The sequence below is a fragment of the Sceloporus undulatus genome, chromosome 1 (genome assembly GCF_019175285.1).
Source record: "Sceloporus undulatus isolate JIND9_A2432 ecotype Alabama chromosome 1, SceUnd_v1.1, whole genome shotgun sequence".
Classification (NCBI taxonomy): Eukaryota; Metazoa; Chordata; class Lepidosauria; order Squamata; family Phrynosomatidae; genus Sceloporus; species Sceloporus undulatus.
Window position 1 is genome coordinate 333,979,343 of NC_056522.1, and position 15,724 is coordinate 333,995,066.

Sequence of the window (15,724 nt, forward strand, 5' to 3'; positions counted from 1 at the left end):
CTTCCTTCCTTCCTTCCTTCCTTCCTTCCTTCCTTCCTTCCTTCCTTCCTTCCTTATTTTCTTGTAGGTGAGCCTCACTGGTCAGGAAGACTGTTAGTTTAGTGCTAACAATCTAGTACAGTTAAATCTATAGGTTACATAGATCTAATAAATGATCTGTTTGCTTCTTAGGGTACATCTATACTGTAGAAATAATGTAGTTTTACACAATTTTAACTGTCATGATTCCAGCCTACAAAATCCTGGGATTTGTAGCTTTATGGGGCACCAGCACTCTTTGGAAGAGAAGGCTAAAGCCTTTGTAAAACTACAGATCCCAGTATTCCATAACATTTAAAGTGCTGTCAAACTGCATTATTTCTACAGTGTAGATGCACCCTTAGGATGTTTCCTGGTGGAGGATTTCTTGTGCTAGCAATGTGAAGATCTTGCACAACTATTCCATCTTCTTCTTCTTCATGAGTTTTCTTTGGTAATGAAAATGATGGGGGGGGGGGTTAAGGCTGTGAAGGAAGGCAGTGTTGGCTGGAACCTTGTCAAAATCAATGGACACAGCAGGACTATGGCATGCTAAAAGCCTCATCTAGAACCACTCTTACATAGAGAAAAACCAGCCCCATGACAGAGTTACACAAAAGAAGAAATGAAATCCTCATAAGGTGCTGAGAAGACATAAAGAGATAATTAACAGAACACTCCAACAACAGGGATGGCAAAAAAGTACTGTTTGTATGTTTGCATAGGTTACAAAACAGAGATTAATTAGTGGACAGACTGTAGAATGTGAAAGTTGATTATCACAAATATTCTGGTACTGGTACCTGAACAGTAGCAGTCATGGGGAGCAGCATAAATATTTGATGGTAGGTAGGATTACAAGCAGTCTCCATAAAACATCTGCTGTAAAGAACTGAAAAAAGATCTGTATATTTTCATGTTTGCTTTGCTATGCTCTCTATTTGCATTTATGTTTTTGCTCCAGAGAGTTGAGAAAAGAAACAGAGGAAAGTTTCACACTTCACGTCATAATGTTTGTGTTTATATTTGCCATATATTCTTTTTCAGCAACCCAGAATACAAAGATACACCAATGGATATTGCTCAGCTTCCTCATCTGCCAGAGAAAACCTCTGAATCCTCAGAGACCTCCGATTCTGAATCAGACTCAAAAGACAATTCAGGTAACATAAACAGTCAGCTTTGTTGTTTTTTCAGGATTTGTTTGTTTGTTTATTGTTTTGATTTGTTTTATCATATATATTATTTTATTTTCATTATGTTATTTTATTATCTCTTTCTATCAGATAATCACAACCAAGTTAGAATTATCAGTGGGTCTTACAGTTTCTGTAGATGGTACTACTGTAGCGCAGCATTGTAGTTTGCAATTTGAGGTGTTTTTAAAGGGGTTTTTGTAGAAAAATTAATTAATAGTGTTCCTTCTTATTTGAATTCCAGTTATATTTGAATTTGCCATGGTTTTATTATGTGTTTACAGGTCTTATGTTCCAGTGTTTTGCCATTTTGTTGTTAGCTGCCCTTGAGTTGGTTTTGAGACTCATGGTGACCCCATGGATGAGACAAGTTCAAGAATCCCTATCTTCCACTGCCTTGCCCAGATCCTGCAAGACCTTGCCCATAACCCCCCTGATTGAGTCTATCCATCTGTTTTGTGATCTTCGTCTCTTTCTTCTACCCTTTCCTAGCATTATTGTTTTTTCTAGTGATCCGTGTCTTCTCATTATGTGGACAAAGTACGATAGTCTCAGCCTGATCATCTTTGCTCCCAAGGAGAGCCCTGGCCTGATCTGTTCAAGAACCCATTTGTTTGTCTTCTTGGCTGTCCATAGTATCCTAAGTACTCTTCTCCAGCACCACATTTCAAATGAGTTGATTTTTTTTTCTGTCTGCTTCCTTTACTATCCAGCTCCCACATCCGTACATGGTAATTGGGCATACAATACAGAATACAGAACGATTCTGACTTAGTACTCAGTTGTATGTCTTTGCTCTTCAGTATCTCTTCCAGTTCTTTCATAGCTGTCTTTCCTATTCCTAGTCTTCTTCTTATTTCCTGACTGCAGTCTCTATTCTGGTCAATGTTTGATCCTAGATATGGGAATTCTTTAACTATTTCAATCTCCTCATTGTCTAGATTGAATTCAATGGTCATTATTTTTGTTTTCTTTATGTTCAGCATCAGACCTGCCTTTGCACTTTCATTTTAGTCATTTCTGTATAAACCATTTTATTTCAGCAGAGTCTGAGGATGGTTTAGAAATAAGCCTACATTTCTCAGAAAACTTTTTTCCAAATTCTTGTTTTTTTGTTTCCTTAGGGCCTCTTCTCCTTTCTTCCCTACTTACAAATGAAGGCATATTGCCATATATTTTCTGCATATTCTCTGCCACTTTTTTTATGGTGACCATAATTCCCCTTCTCTTTCACATATGCATGCATGCAGTGACTTGCAACAACCCCAGGCCTGGTGTATTGTGAGGAATGCAAAATGGCAGCTGATCAAAACAGGCAAACAAAGACCATTGAGCCTTCAGAATAGTTTGAGAGAGAGAATAAAAAAGGAAAGGATGATGAGAGGTGAAGATAAAGAAGAAATTAACCTGATTAACCCTTTAACATCTTATTTTGAGTACTACTGAAGCAAAAGCTTGGATTGCAGCAGTATGTATTCTGAGAGAATAAGTTCTGGGAAGAAGCATTTTTAAAAATAAATTACCTCCTTGTTCTATACAAGAACATTTAAAGAGAAAGCAAAAAAGGACACCTTTCCTCATTCCTATGGTTCATTCTGGCTCTCCCTCCCCTCTCCATACATAATAATAATTCTTTATTTATTTGTTTGTTTTATTTTATATGTCGCCTTTCCTTGGGAATGGGACCCAAGGCAGTTCACAGATAAAACTGGTTGAAAAGTTAATAATTTTTTAAAAAACAATTAGAATCATCTCATTAAAATAGTGTAAAATTACAGAGCTTATCAGTCCACTTAAATAACTCGGCTTAACTCATCCAAATTCAAGCCTAAATTGGGATGCAGTCAGGTCCTACTGCAAGGATTTTGCTACCGAAGCTGCCAGACAAGTACATCCAGATTGCAGCCCAGGTGAGCTCCAGTGGCCTTATTTTGAAGCTGGGAGCTTTCTGACTTGGAAAAATGGCCGCCGGAGCTTGCCTGGAACCCAGGCTACAGCTGGGCTGTACTTGCCCGGCAGCATCGGTGGCAAAATCCTTGCAGTAGGACCTAACTGCCTCCCAATTTAGGCTTGAATTCAAATGAGGTAAAACAGGTTATTTAAGTGGAGCAATAAGCTCCTACATTAAAAATACAAAGAGGAAAAATATAAATACAGTCAGCTCTTCATATCCACAGAGTATCCATTCCAGACACTCCCACGGATGGCAAATTCCTTGGCACCTCACGTACCAAACTCCTCAATGGCAGCACAACATGCATTCAACCATGTTGATGTGACTGCATGCATCTGCTGCCACTGAGGAGAATGGAGTGGGCCACCCACGAATGTTCCAATCCATGGATGTCATGTCAGCAGATAGGAAGAGCCTACTGTACGTGTTGTACAGTTCCCATATAAAAGCCTCCCTGACAGTGATTATATATTAAAAGCCTGATTGAACAAAAACATTATTGCCTGCCAGCAAAAGAAGACAGAGAAGGAAGCCATGGAAGGGAATTCCAGAGGGTTGGAGCAGCCACTGAAAAGGTGCTCTCTCATATCCTCATCAAGCAAGCCTGTGATTGTGGCATAGCTGAGAGAAAACCTTCCCCTGATTCTTAGAATTCTTACAGGTTTGTATGAGGAGCTACAGTCTTTCAGATAGTCTAGACCTAAGCCTTCTTCTCTGTACAGGTTTCTCTCTCTGCAGTGTCAACCTCTAGAGCAGCCATTACTACTCCCCAAAGTCTGGTTTTCCACAGCCAGCAGTAGGCCTGGAGAAACTGTTGTCCCTGTTCCACATGATGGTGTGGCTTCTTGATATATTGGTTCGTGCTACTTGAAAGATTTCTTAGTTTAACCTACATGGCAGAAAGTTCACCATTACCGTTGTCATCAGGAGTAATGACAGCCCAAATTCCTTTCAGCTTTTATACTTACTGAAGCAATGTTTGTGAGGGCTATGATGGAAGAGAAGTTGCATTCTCCTCCATCTCCATTCTTCCATTGCTTTTGCATTATTGTTGTTCTGTAATAATATGTCCCTGGCAACGGGGCCTTGATATTTGTTTTGAATCTTATGCTCTTCTTCTCAATAATATTTTTCACTTTTCTTTCTGTTCAGAGGATAATGAAAATTCAAAGTCAGATGAAAAAGGAAACCAGTCAGAAAACAGTGAAGACCCTGAGTCAGATAGAAAGAAGTCTGGGAACCAGTCAGATAATGAAATGAACTGTAATGATGATGGGAACAGCTCCAGCAACCAGGACAGCAGAGACAGCGATGACAGCTTTGAAAATTCTGACTTTGAGAATCAAAAGGCCCCTGAGGATAGTTTCGGCACTCTTGGTTCTATGCAGATCAAGGTGGAGCGCTATGTGGAGAGCGAAACAGACTTGCGGTTACAGAATTGTGAATCATTGACCTCAGACAGCGCCAAGGACTCAGACAGTGCAGGAGAAGTAAATGATCAGTCTTCCAGCAAGCATCAAAAGAGGAAGAAAAGGAGGAAAAAGCAGAAAGGAGGCAGCATGACCCGCAGAAGGCTATCAAGCACTTCAAGCCCAAATGGACTTGACTCAGCATTGGTGGATCAGCCCCAGCTGCTCTCATCGCCAAACAGTGCCTCAGTGCTCAAAATCAAAACCGAGATCTCAGAACCTATCAATTTTGATAACGATAGCAGTATTTGGAATTACCCACCTAACAGGGAAATCTCAAGGAACGAATCACCCTATAGTATGACCAAGCCCCCAAACTCAGAGCACTTTCCCTCTCCCCAAACCAGCAGCAGTTTACATGTTTCCATTCCAGACTCTGTCCTCACCCCACCTGGGACTGAAAATACTGCCAGCCGCAAATCTCAATTCAGCACCTCATCCAACTCCGCCTTGGCTCCCGTATCCTCTGACCCTTTGTCACCACCTCTGTCTGCATCTCCACGGGACAAGCATCCAGGAGGCCCCAGCACCTCCAATTCTTTGTTGTACACTGGGGATCTGGAAGCCCTCCAGAGGTTGCAGGCAGGCAATGTGGTCCTTCCTTTGGTTCACAGGGTAACTGGAACCCTTGCTGCCACCAGCACAGCTGCTCAGAGGGTCTATACCACTGGCACTATTCGGTATGCTCCAGCTGAAGTTACTTTAGCCATGCAGGGCAATCTCCTCCCCAATACCCACGCTGTTAATTTTGTGGACGTTAACAGCCCCAGCTTTGGCCTCGATCCTAAAACACCGATGGAAATGCTCTACCACCACGTTCACCGACTTAATATGTCAGGACCATTTGGAAGTGCTGTGAGCGCGGCCAGTCTGGCCCAAATGCCTGCAGGGAATGTGTTCACAACTGCCGAAGGACTCTTCTCCACTCTTCCATTTCCTGTGTACAGCAATGGCATTCATGCCGCACAGACACTGGAACGGAAGGAGGATTGAAATATGACCACATACTGTGTTCAGTGTTAAACTCTGAGGCATAGACTATATTTTAATTTAGACCTTTAATTCTAGCACTTTGAATTTGAGCAGGTCAGCTTATTCATTCAATACAATGGTCCCCATTTCATTCCCTTTCTCTTTAACTTGACTTATTCTTTAATGTAAAAGATTTTTTTATATATTTTTGCCTTCAGAGAGCTGAAGTACCAGTTGCCTGCCATTTTGTCTTCTTCCAAGATGTGTATTTTTTTTTCCTTTGCATCTTTATTAAGATGCCTTTAATATGTGTATGCCTCTGCCATAGAATACTCAGTGTTGTGGTAAAGAGATTTTAAAAGTGACAACCATTGGGTTTACTTCAGAATGATCTTGATATGATCAAGATTAAAAGAAACAAGCATAAAACAATATGCCCTGTTTGACTAAGTCAAATGAAAGGGGTCTTTTTGTTCCTAATTCCTTTAAAAAAAAAATAGGGGATAGTATTTTAGAATTTTATGCAGAGTTTAATTCACTTTTTATGGTTAAGATTTTCTTACTTGCACATACAATAATTTGGGTTCTTAAAATGTTAATTTCTGGCCTGTGATTAGAATATTAAGAAGATGGACTAAATGTTAATTACAGAAACGTTAACTTAATTTCTAAAACCATGGTGCTATCATTTATTAATCTGTAATGTCTTCACACAACATGCAGCTTGTGGGCTGGGATTTTTGAAAGGAATGTCTTCTGTGCTAGTCAATAGTCAGGTGCTGCAGTCTCCTTGGTTAGTTAAGACAAAAGCCCTCATTAACATTAGCTGCAGGACTTAATTTTTTTACCTCCAAACTAACGAACATAGCCTCATATTAAATTTATATGGATCTGAAAGCCTTTTTTCTCCTCTTGTGAAAGTGCTTTAAAAAAAAACAAGAAAGCTCAGCTGAATTGACTTGAGGATGTTTGGGTTTTTTTTTTAAGGTGTGTATTGTTTCTCTTTGCTTTGTTTTGTTTTTCTCAGTGTGACTGAGGCTAATTTTGCAACTTCCAAATAACACTTCAGAGTAAGGAAATATATCTATATATATATAATATTTAACATGTTTTTATTTTTTCATTTAATGTTATAGAGGGAAGGTTGTATTTTTTATTTTTTATTTTTATTTTTATTTGCTCATTGGTTTGTGTTTTGTAATTCTCCCCCTCCTCCTCCTTCTAGTGTTGAAGCCAATATGTTTTAACAAATGGGTTAATAAGCTTGAAATAGATAACTGCAACTAAAAACTGCACATTAAGTAAAAACAGAAGAAAAGAAACCTCCTATTTTGTCTTTGTTGCCAGAAATCAATGTAGTGTCAAACACTCCAAATGACTGTCAAGTATAAATTCTTCTTCCACTCCATCTTTGGCAGCTGTTTGTTAAGGCATCTAATAACAGATGTGAGAACTGTAATGTGTACAATGTGTAAGTGTCCTTGGCTGTCAGTCCCATTGCAGTTTCAATGTGTGTTACTATATGCAGTATATACTAAGCTAATGTAGTTGTTTTGTCCTTTGTCTTCTCTGTGCTTTATCTCTAGTCTGGAGTGGTAAAGTCCCATTCCTACAGTCCTAGTGAACCAGTGATTCTTGGGGGGTTAGTGGTTTTTGTGTGGTGGCCTTCCTCTGTAATGTCACCTTATGCTGCTTCCACTGTCTGTATACCTTTTCATTTCTGCTGTTGCTTTGCTGTTGTGTAAACTCAGATCTCTCTCTCTCTCTCTCTCTCTCTCTCTCTCTTTCTCTCTCCCACTCCCGTTCCTTCTTCACCTTTTCTCCCCTCTTCCTCTTTCTCTCTTTTTTCCCATTCTCAGAGATAAAAGACTCTTAACTAGCTCAAGGTTAATGGAGCCATTTTCTCCCCACAGAGGAATTCTGGGTATGTCTCGCTCTTACCGTGTGCGTCACACAATGCACTAAAGAGTGATACTCAGATATATTAAACAAAGTGATGCCATATAGCCTCAGTTGTTAACATTTCCAGAGTCCCTTGTGCTCTAACTGTAAGTAGAGGGTGCATTTCTTTGGTTTTTCTCCCAAGTAGGTTAATGGAGTTATATAGAGAGAGCGATTTCAAGTGAGATAGAAAATCCTTTCAAAGGTCAACCAGCGTGGTTTTAAAAGAAGCTGAGCTTATGACTGTGATATATACATACATATATTTTTTGCATATATGTACAGTGTTAATATATTTCAGCTCAGTTGTTCTCAACCATTTGGATAATTCACTGTGTTAAGCCAGTCCAGCTGGTTTAGAGTCAGAAAGATAGGTCTGAAAAGAGTGGTATGGAATAACACCCCCCTAAAAGGGTGTTGGATATCACAAATTTTGATGATGAACTTTTAAAGGATTAGATTTTAAGGATTTCCAAATAGATTTCAAAGGCAAGGGGAACTGATTTGGGTTTATCTTTGGAAACTCTACTCTAGCTATTGAACAATCAAAGGAATGCACCTATCAGCTACAATTTTTTTAAAAAAACAGCTAACAGCTGTTGTTGTTTTATTTTATTTTTTATAAATGTTTCTGTGTTGTGTCAAAATGATTTCTGGTGATTTAAACTAACAGATAATCACAGCTGCTGTCTAAATCCATAGTGTTTAAAATTACAAAATGGAAAAAAAACCTTCATTACCTGTGAAGACTGTGTCTGTGTTTTTAACTATTTCTTGTACAAATATATGAAATCTTTTATGAGGAGACTGGTGCCAAGTAGCTGAATAAAGGGGAAAGGGATTCTGTTCGTATAAATCTTAGCAGTGTTACCAACTCTACAATATATAAAAAAAATTAAAATGTTAAAAAATGACAGCTATGGTACATTTATTTTGTGTTAATCTAACCGAATCTAACTTTCTGAGTGCCTGGCTTATTCGAAACATTTTTTTCATTGATCATTGATAATGCTGCAAATCAGAAATGTACATACTTCATTTACAACAGGGTTCTTTTTATACTTTTGTAGATTCTCATACATGTCATACATGGTTGTCTTTATGTAACTTAATTTTTTTTCATCCTGCAGGTGCCATTTTCATAATAAACTTCTCTTGGATTTGTTACTATCTGGCATCATTTCTTTTACATATGATCATCCTGATTAATTAATGCTGGTAGTATTTGTTTGAGCAGGGTACCTTGTTTAATCATTTTCTTTTTAAAAGCTAAATGCTGTAAAAAAAAAAGAGGGCATAACTAGATTATTTTAAAATCTTATAAGCTATTAAGAACCTATGTAGCTGCAGGCTAACAATGCTAATCCAAATACTACACTAAACGTGCCACCATCCTAAATTTTCAGCTACCCATTATCATGTTGAGCATTTTATGCACATTATCAAAGCTGAATAACAGACCTGTAACATTAACAATTATCAATTATAAAGGTGTGAATTTGTTTGGTTATTGCACAAAAGGAGAGGGCAGTTTGTATACATTAATCACATAAAATGCAGTTTATATTTTCATTTCTTATACCTGACATTATTATAATCAAACTCTTCCGTCACTCATGCTCAATCTAGGTGCTTGATATACCTTACGACTCTCTTCCTTTGGACTGGAAAACAACTAAGGCATTGATTTCTTATGTTTCTGTTAGCCAGGGTTTCTAGCAAACTGAGGGCAGAAGAGTTTGCCAGTACACTGAATTGAAACTTTGACTTCAGAATAAAATCACATGGATGGTATAGGCCTTCAACCACTGTGGAATGTTTGCCATTTAGGAAAAGAACAATCACTGCCATTATGGGGAAAAGTTTGAATTTTATTTTATTTCGAGACACCAGCAGAGAGTGGTTTTGAGATAATTAACACCAAAATTGATATGTTGCTGTTTCACTCTTCTAATATCCTGACAATCCACTGATTTGAACAATTTAATTTTTGTAGTTCTTGACATACTCTTTCTGCAATGCAATAAAGTAAGTATTATAGGTGGTGCTGTTTAATTGCCAACAATAACCTTCATTTGTTATAATGGAAGATGTGAGATGAGAAAACAGTGAGGAATGTAAGTTTAAGTTTGGTGCATTATTATATTTAGCTTACCTTATTATTTATTACTTTTTAACACACCCTTTTCCTAAGGATGTATGTATCATCACCTCTCCCCAGTTAATTTGACAACTCTGTGAGGCAAATTAGACAGATACTGGCTGGTCCAACATCATTCAGTGATTAAGTAACCATTGAACAGGAGAATCCCTGCTATACAGAGCTAGTATTGTGTAGCGGATTGAGTGTTGGGCTAGGACTTCACAATTCAAATCCCCTCTCAGCCATGGAAATCCACTGGGCGACTTTTGGAAAGTCAAACTCTCAGCCTGAAATGAAGGTAATAGCAAGCTTCCTGTGAACAAATCTTGCCAAGAAAACCCCATGATAGTGCCTCCTTAGGGTCACCATAAATCATAAACAACTTAAAGGCTCACAACAACCTATTCTGCTCTGGTCAGGCCCCACCTGGAATACTGTGTCCAGTTCTGGGCACCACAATTCAAAAAGGACATTGAGAAACTGGAGCATGTCCAAAGGAGGGCGACTAAAATGGTGAAAGGTCTGGAAACCATGCCCTATGAGGAACGACTCAGGGAACTGGGGATGTTTAGCCTGGAGAAGAGACGGTTAAGAGGTGATATGATAGCCCTGTTTAAATATTTGAAGGGATGTCATATTGAGGAGGGAGCAAGCTTGTTTTCTGCTGCTCCAGAGACAATGGATGCAAGCTGCAGGAAAAGAGATTCCACCTCAACATTGGGAGGAACTTCCTGACAGTAATGGCTGTTCAACAGTGGAACAAACTCCCTCGAAGTGTAGTGGAGTCTCCTTCCTTAGAGGTCTTCAAACAGAGGCTGGATGGCCATCTGTCGGGCATGCCTTGCCTGTGATTTCCTGCATGGCAGGGGGTTGGACTGGATGGCCCTTGTGGTCTCTTCCAACTCTACGATTCTATCATTCTATGATTCTATGCTGTAAGAGCACATAAACACACATATATTGCGAGTACTGTGGAATTTTATATAAGTTGTCTTCAACTTTCTATGGACCAGGCTTAAGAAAAGCCTGCTCTGTTTTTTAGCAGAAGCTGATGGGCCCCCCTGGCTATTAAGGTAGGTTTTAGAAAAGATTTGTTATCACAGCAATGGTGCCACAATCAGAAATGTGAACAACAAAAATCTATGTGGTTGTAAATCTAGCTTAGCAGATTGTAAATACAGTACTTAGCAAGATGCCAGCCCACATTTAAAGAAAGGAGGCATGTAAGGTCACTAAAGGAATGTAAACGTAACAGAGTAGTTTCAGATGTGAAAGATTTTCAGTCTCACTCCCTGCAATGCTAGAAATTTGGGGACTGAAGTAAACTTTCATTTGGTGGGGCAGAGTTCCTAATAGGGTGGCAATGTTCTCCTAGATCCTTTTCACATGTAGTCTTGTTCAGCCAGGTGGCCCCCATCCTATAACTGTGCATTTTATTTTTTCGACCTAAGTGCAGTACCTTACATTTCATTTTGTTAGCTTTGCCCCAGCTTTCTAATCTATTCAGGTCTGAATTTTGAACCTGTCCTCTGGAGTATTAGCTATTCCTCCTAATTTGGTATCATCTGCAAATTTGATAGGCATGCCCCCAATTTGGTCATCCAAGATGTTGGATAGTACTGGGCCCAGAACAGAGCCCCATGGGACTCCACTGGTCACTTCTTTCCAGATGAAAAGAAGCCATTGTTGAGCACTCTTTGGGTTCTGCCAGTCAACCAGTGCTCCACGTTGCTGCTGCTACTGCTAATGCTCATCTCTTTGGAGCACCACAGCCTCCTAAACAGATGGGCTGCCAGCAGCAGCAGCAAGGATTGTGGGTCAAGTCCTCTAAGTGCCTTCAGCTGCCACTGCCAATGCTTCTTTTCTGGGGGGGGGGGGGGAGCTCCATAAAGATATGAGCATTGGTGGCAATGGTGATGAGGATGGCAGATTGAGTCCTTCACATTCCTGCCACTGCCACCACCAATGCTCATCTCTTTGTTGAGCTACAGTGCCCTGAAGAGTTGATTACTGGCGGCAGCAACAGCAACATGGTGGACTCAGCCTGCTACTACCAATGTTTGTCTCCTTGGAGTGCCCACAAAGAGATGGGCTGCCAGCAGCATCAGCACTGCCAACGAGTAACCTGATGGCTCAAGGGCAGCATGGAGGCAGGCAGACAGAAGATTCCTCTTGCTCTCTGCCTGCCTCCACACTGTGTCTTTGGGTGAATTTCACTTGCACACTCTTGTTCCCATATGTGTAAGAAAAAGCCATTGGATCAGACTGAACCAGAATAAATTACTTTTAGACTACAGCTCCTAGATTTCTCCACCAACAGGTCCGTGTTGGCTGGAGATTCTAGGAGTTCTAGTCTTTAAAAAGTAACTTTTTCAAGCTATGGATGAGACTGACAGGTCAAAAGGCTAATAGTTGGATCACAACTTGAATACAGTTTAGTTAAAAATGACCAAATGCAGTAAGAAACTATTCCCACAAAATCAAACAGAGAAATGAAATAACTCCAAACAATTTGGCCCACAATTCACTTGGTTGACAGTTCCTATCTCTTATGATCTGAGACCTGATTCTGAATAGCTGTTCAGTGATGGCACTGATATACTATCTTCTAAGAACAGGCTGGAGTGCTTGTAAGAGAGGCTTGACAGAGTGGTCTTGGCATCTTTGAAAAACTGAACTGGGGAAAACCTTCAGACATATTAAAATATATAGCATTTTCCCACAAGGTGGCAAGGTGATTGTATCAGCACTGATTGTGAAACACTACAAGTGACCATGAGTGTATCGATATTATTCAGTACCTTGTCACTGTTTCCTACACAATCTACAAAGTATTTCCATTAATATTGTGGAGGGTTTTTTAGGGACGGGAAGTGAGGCCGATTGGCAATTGGCATAATTTAATTAACTGTCACACAGATAATGAGCTTCTTGTATGAATCAGATTTTGCAAGGAAATGGGACGCCAAAGGAACCTCAACATTCTAAGTATGAGAACATAAATGACATGAAGAAACAAAACCACAGAGACTCAACCTTGTACTATGAAAAGTGATGCAAGAAACATCAGAACAAGCATATATATATAATTAAATATAAAGGCAACACTCTTTTAACTATTTGCTTGGTGCTCGTTCCTTTTCCTCTCATTTTGGGCCATGCTTATATGAGGGGAAAGAATTTCATTTAAAAAACTTTTTCCTACTGGGAAAAATTGCAGTTGGATCCAAAGAAACTGATCTCCACACTCCCACTGATGACTATGGGAGCACCTGAGAATCCCCCAGGAGCTGGGTTTAGGACAGCACAGAAGGCTGAAGGGGGAAAGGGAGAGGAAGGAAGGAAGGAAGGAAGGAAGGAAGGAAGGAAGGAAGGAAGGTTTAACTCAGTCCCCAAATTTCTAGCATTGCAGAAACTGAGACACTGAAAATCATTTGCACCAAAACATTTATTTTTGCTGTATACGTATTCCATTGCTAACTTTGCCTGTCCTTTTTCTTTGGATGCCTAAACTGAAGGGGGAGCAAGCTTGTTTTCTGCTGCTACAGAGAACAGGACCTGGAACAATGGGTGTAAGCTATAGGAAAAGAAATTCCACCTCAACATTAGGAAGAACGTCCTGACAGTAAGGGCTGTTCAACAGTGGAACAAACTCCCTCGGAGTGTAGTGGAGTCTCCTTCCTTAGAGGTCTTTAAACAGAGGCTGGATGGCCATCTGACAGGGATGCTTTGATTGAGAATTCTTACATGGCAGAATGGGGTTGGACTGGATGGCCCTTGTGTCTCTTCCAACATTACGATTCTATGATTCTATATTTGCAAATGCTCAACTAAAGTTTTACATCATTGCAATGCTAGAAATTTGGGGACTAAAAGAAAATTTCATTTGAAGGTTTTGAATGCCTATTTGGAGGCCAGTGCCCTAATTTCTCCCACCCACCCCTTTAGGTACACCCATGATGTGATGGTGATTTTGCCTAGATTTAAGAGTGGGACAAAAGCAATCCAGTATCATCCTCTTTTGCAATGGAATGCAAGAAAAGTTTATGATACCAAGAGCTCAGAAAAACCAAACTTTGGCACGTTACAGACCACCTAAAAGCGGCAGTCTGCTGGCGGCACTGGTTGCTGCGTCCAGGAACCACAGCGGCCAAACTGCACAATTCTCGGGCGCAGCCGAAAAGAAGTGCCAAAATGGTGCTTCTTTTTGCGCCCCAGAAGTGGTGCCGCGAGCTGCTAGTCGCACACTCATGGCGTCACTTCCGGGTTGCGACGTCTGGACACTATGCATCGCTGACATCAAGATGGCAGCCCCCGTGTGGACGGGCACCGCCATTTTGTACGGACCCAGTCCGTATTAGGGTTGAGGGGCGTCTAGAATAGACGCCCCTTTCTAACCCTAGCACGCCCCTTCCTAACCCTAACACGTACTTTTGGTGCATGTGTAACGCACCTTTTTCAACTTGGTTAGTCACCCATAGTTTAAAGCTAGCATTAGCATGTAGATTCTATAGCACACCAAGAAGAGGAGCAGCTTTTGCTTTCATCTTCTATCCAAAATGAGCCCATAGATTGTGGAGGAAATGACAGGAACAGGGTGCCTTCCCTCAACAGAATTAGCATTCCTTTGATGGATTCTTGATTTATGTGTTTATCCATGTGCTCTGCATAATAACAAAAGTTCAAATCCTTGGTCTGTTAAAATCAATCAACACCATTCTAAATGCTGACATGAATGGTTCCTCAGTTTTGCAAAAAATCATTTATTTATTTATCTTGCTATTTAAAATATGCAAGGAAAAATTTAGAGGCACAAATGCACTTGTGGACTTCGTCATATTTAGGCATTATGCATCTGGACAATAAATATACAAGGAAGCATACCAGTCTTGGTCCATCATGGTTTCCATTGCACTGTATGCACTGAGGAAGAGCTCTCACTATTTGTGATTCTGACACTTAGAAATCTATGGTTAAAGATAATGAAGAGAGTGACATGCCCACTCTCTCAGCCTCATAGGAAGGCAAAGGCGAACCATCTCTGAGCAAATCTTGCCAAGAAACCCCCATGATAGATTCACCTTGAGGTTGCCATAAGTCAGAAATGACTTCAAGGCATACTGCTGCTACAACAACAAGGGAGCCTTGGTGGATGAAAAAGACTCACCTTTCAGAAAGTCACTTGCTGTGAACTGAATTTCTATGGCCAAGATTTATTTGACATAGGTTTTCACTGACTGCTACACAGATGCAAAATGCATCGGATGAAGTGAGATGCAGTCGACAAAATGTTTTGTGAAATAAAACTCATTAGTCTTTAAGGTGAAATTAGGATGAGATCCTAGAGCAACATTGTGTTGTATAAATCTCTGTATGCAGTTTTATGCATTGCTTGTGCTATGCAACTCACGTGTTGAATGGTATCACATAATCAAATGCACATCTGAATAAACAATGCAATGGACATCCACATATGCAATAGCATCATATGCAAAATTCTTTTACCACAACCTTGAACTGAATGTGAATGTTCTGCATAAGACAAAAATGTCCAACATCCTCCATACTTACCCATGTGTAAGAAAACAGCAGGTTATGTTGACTTTTTCCTGAGTGTATTCTAACTTCCGATATATTGGGGAAGACCCTATACCAAGGAGATAGTTAACAAATATCCATTAGTGGACTGCAACACTGTGCAGCTGAGTGTTCAAAGGTAAACATCACAAATTGCTATGTGCAATGGCACCACAATCTCAATGTTACTGCATGCACAACACTGCCCCCACAACCTTCAGCTGAATATGGACTTCAGTGTGGGACAAAAATGCCCAACTCTTTCTGTAAGGGGAGTTATTTATGTCTGAGTTACTATCTGGAAGCCAGGCGTCGTTTGCAATCCTGTATGGCTCAGCATAGCATAATGAGTTCGAATTCCGACCTACACTACATTTACTGAATAGCCTCTGAAGCAAGCTCCCACAGCTATCACAGAAGCATCAGTCTACATTTCCATAGCCAGACACAGAAT

The 15,724-nt window shown here is 40.1% G+C and overlaps 1 protein-coding gene across 2 annotated transcripts in view; it reads left to right on the top strand.

Moving 5' to 3' along the window:
• Window positions 1-8,778, top strand: part of NPAS3 (neuronal PAS domain protein 3) — a 952,772-nt gene extending 943,994 nt beyond the window's left edge. For both annotated transcript variants that reach the window (XM_042477645.1, XM_042477653.1), the window contains 2 exons: window positions 1,066-1,181; window positions 4,321-8,778. In XM_042477645.1, the coding sequence (XP_042333579.1) occupies window positions 1,066-1,181; window positions 4,321-5,630 (1,426 nt within the window). In that variant the 3' untranslated portion in view covers window positions 5,631-8,778. The remainder of the gene's footprint in view (window positions 1-1,065; window positions 1,182-4,320) is intronic.
• Window positions 8,779-15,724: the final 6,946 nt, after the last annotated feature.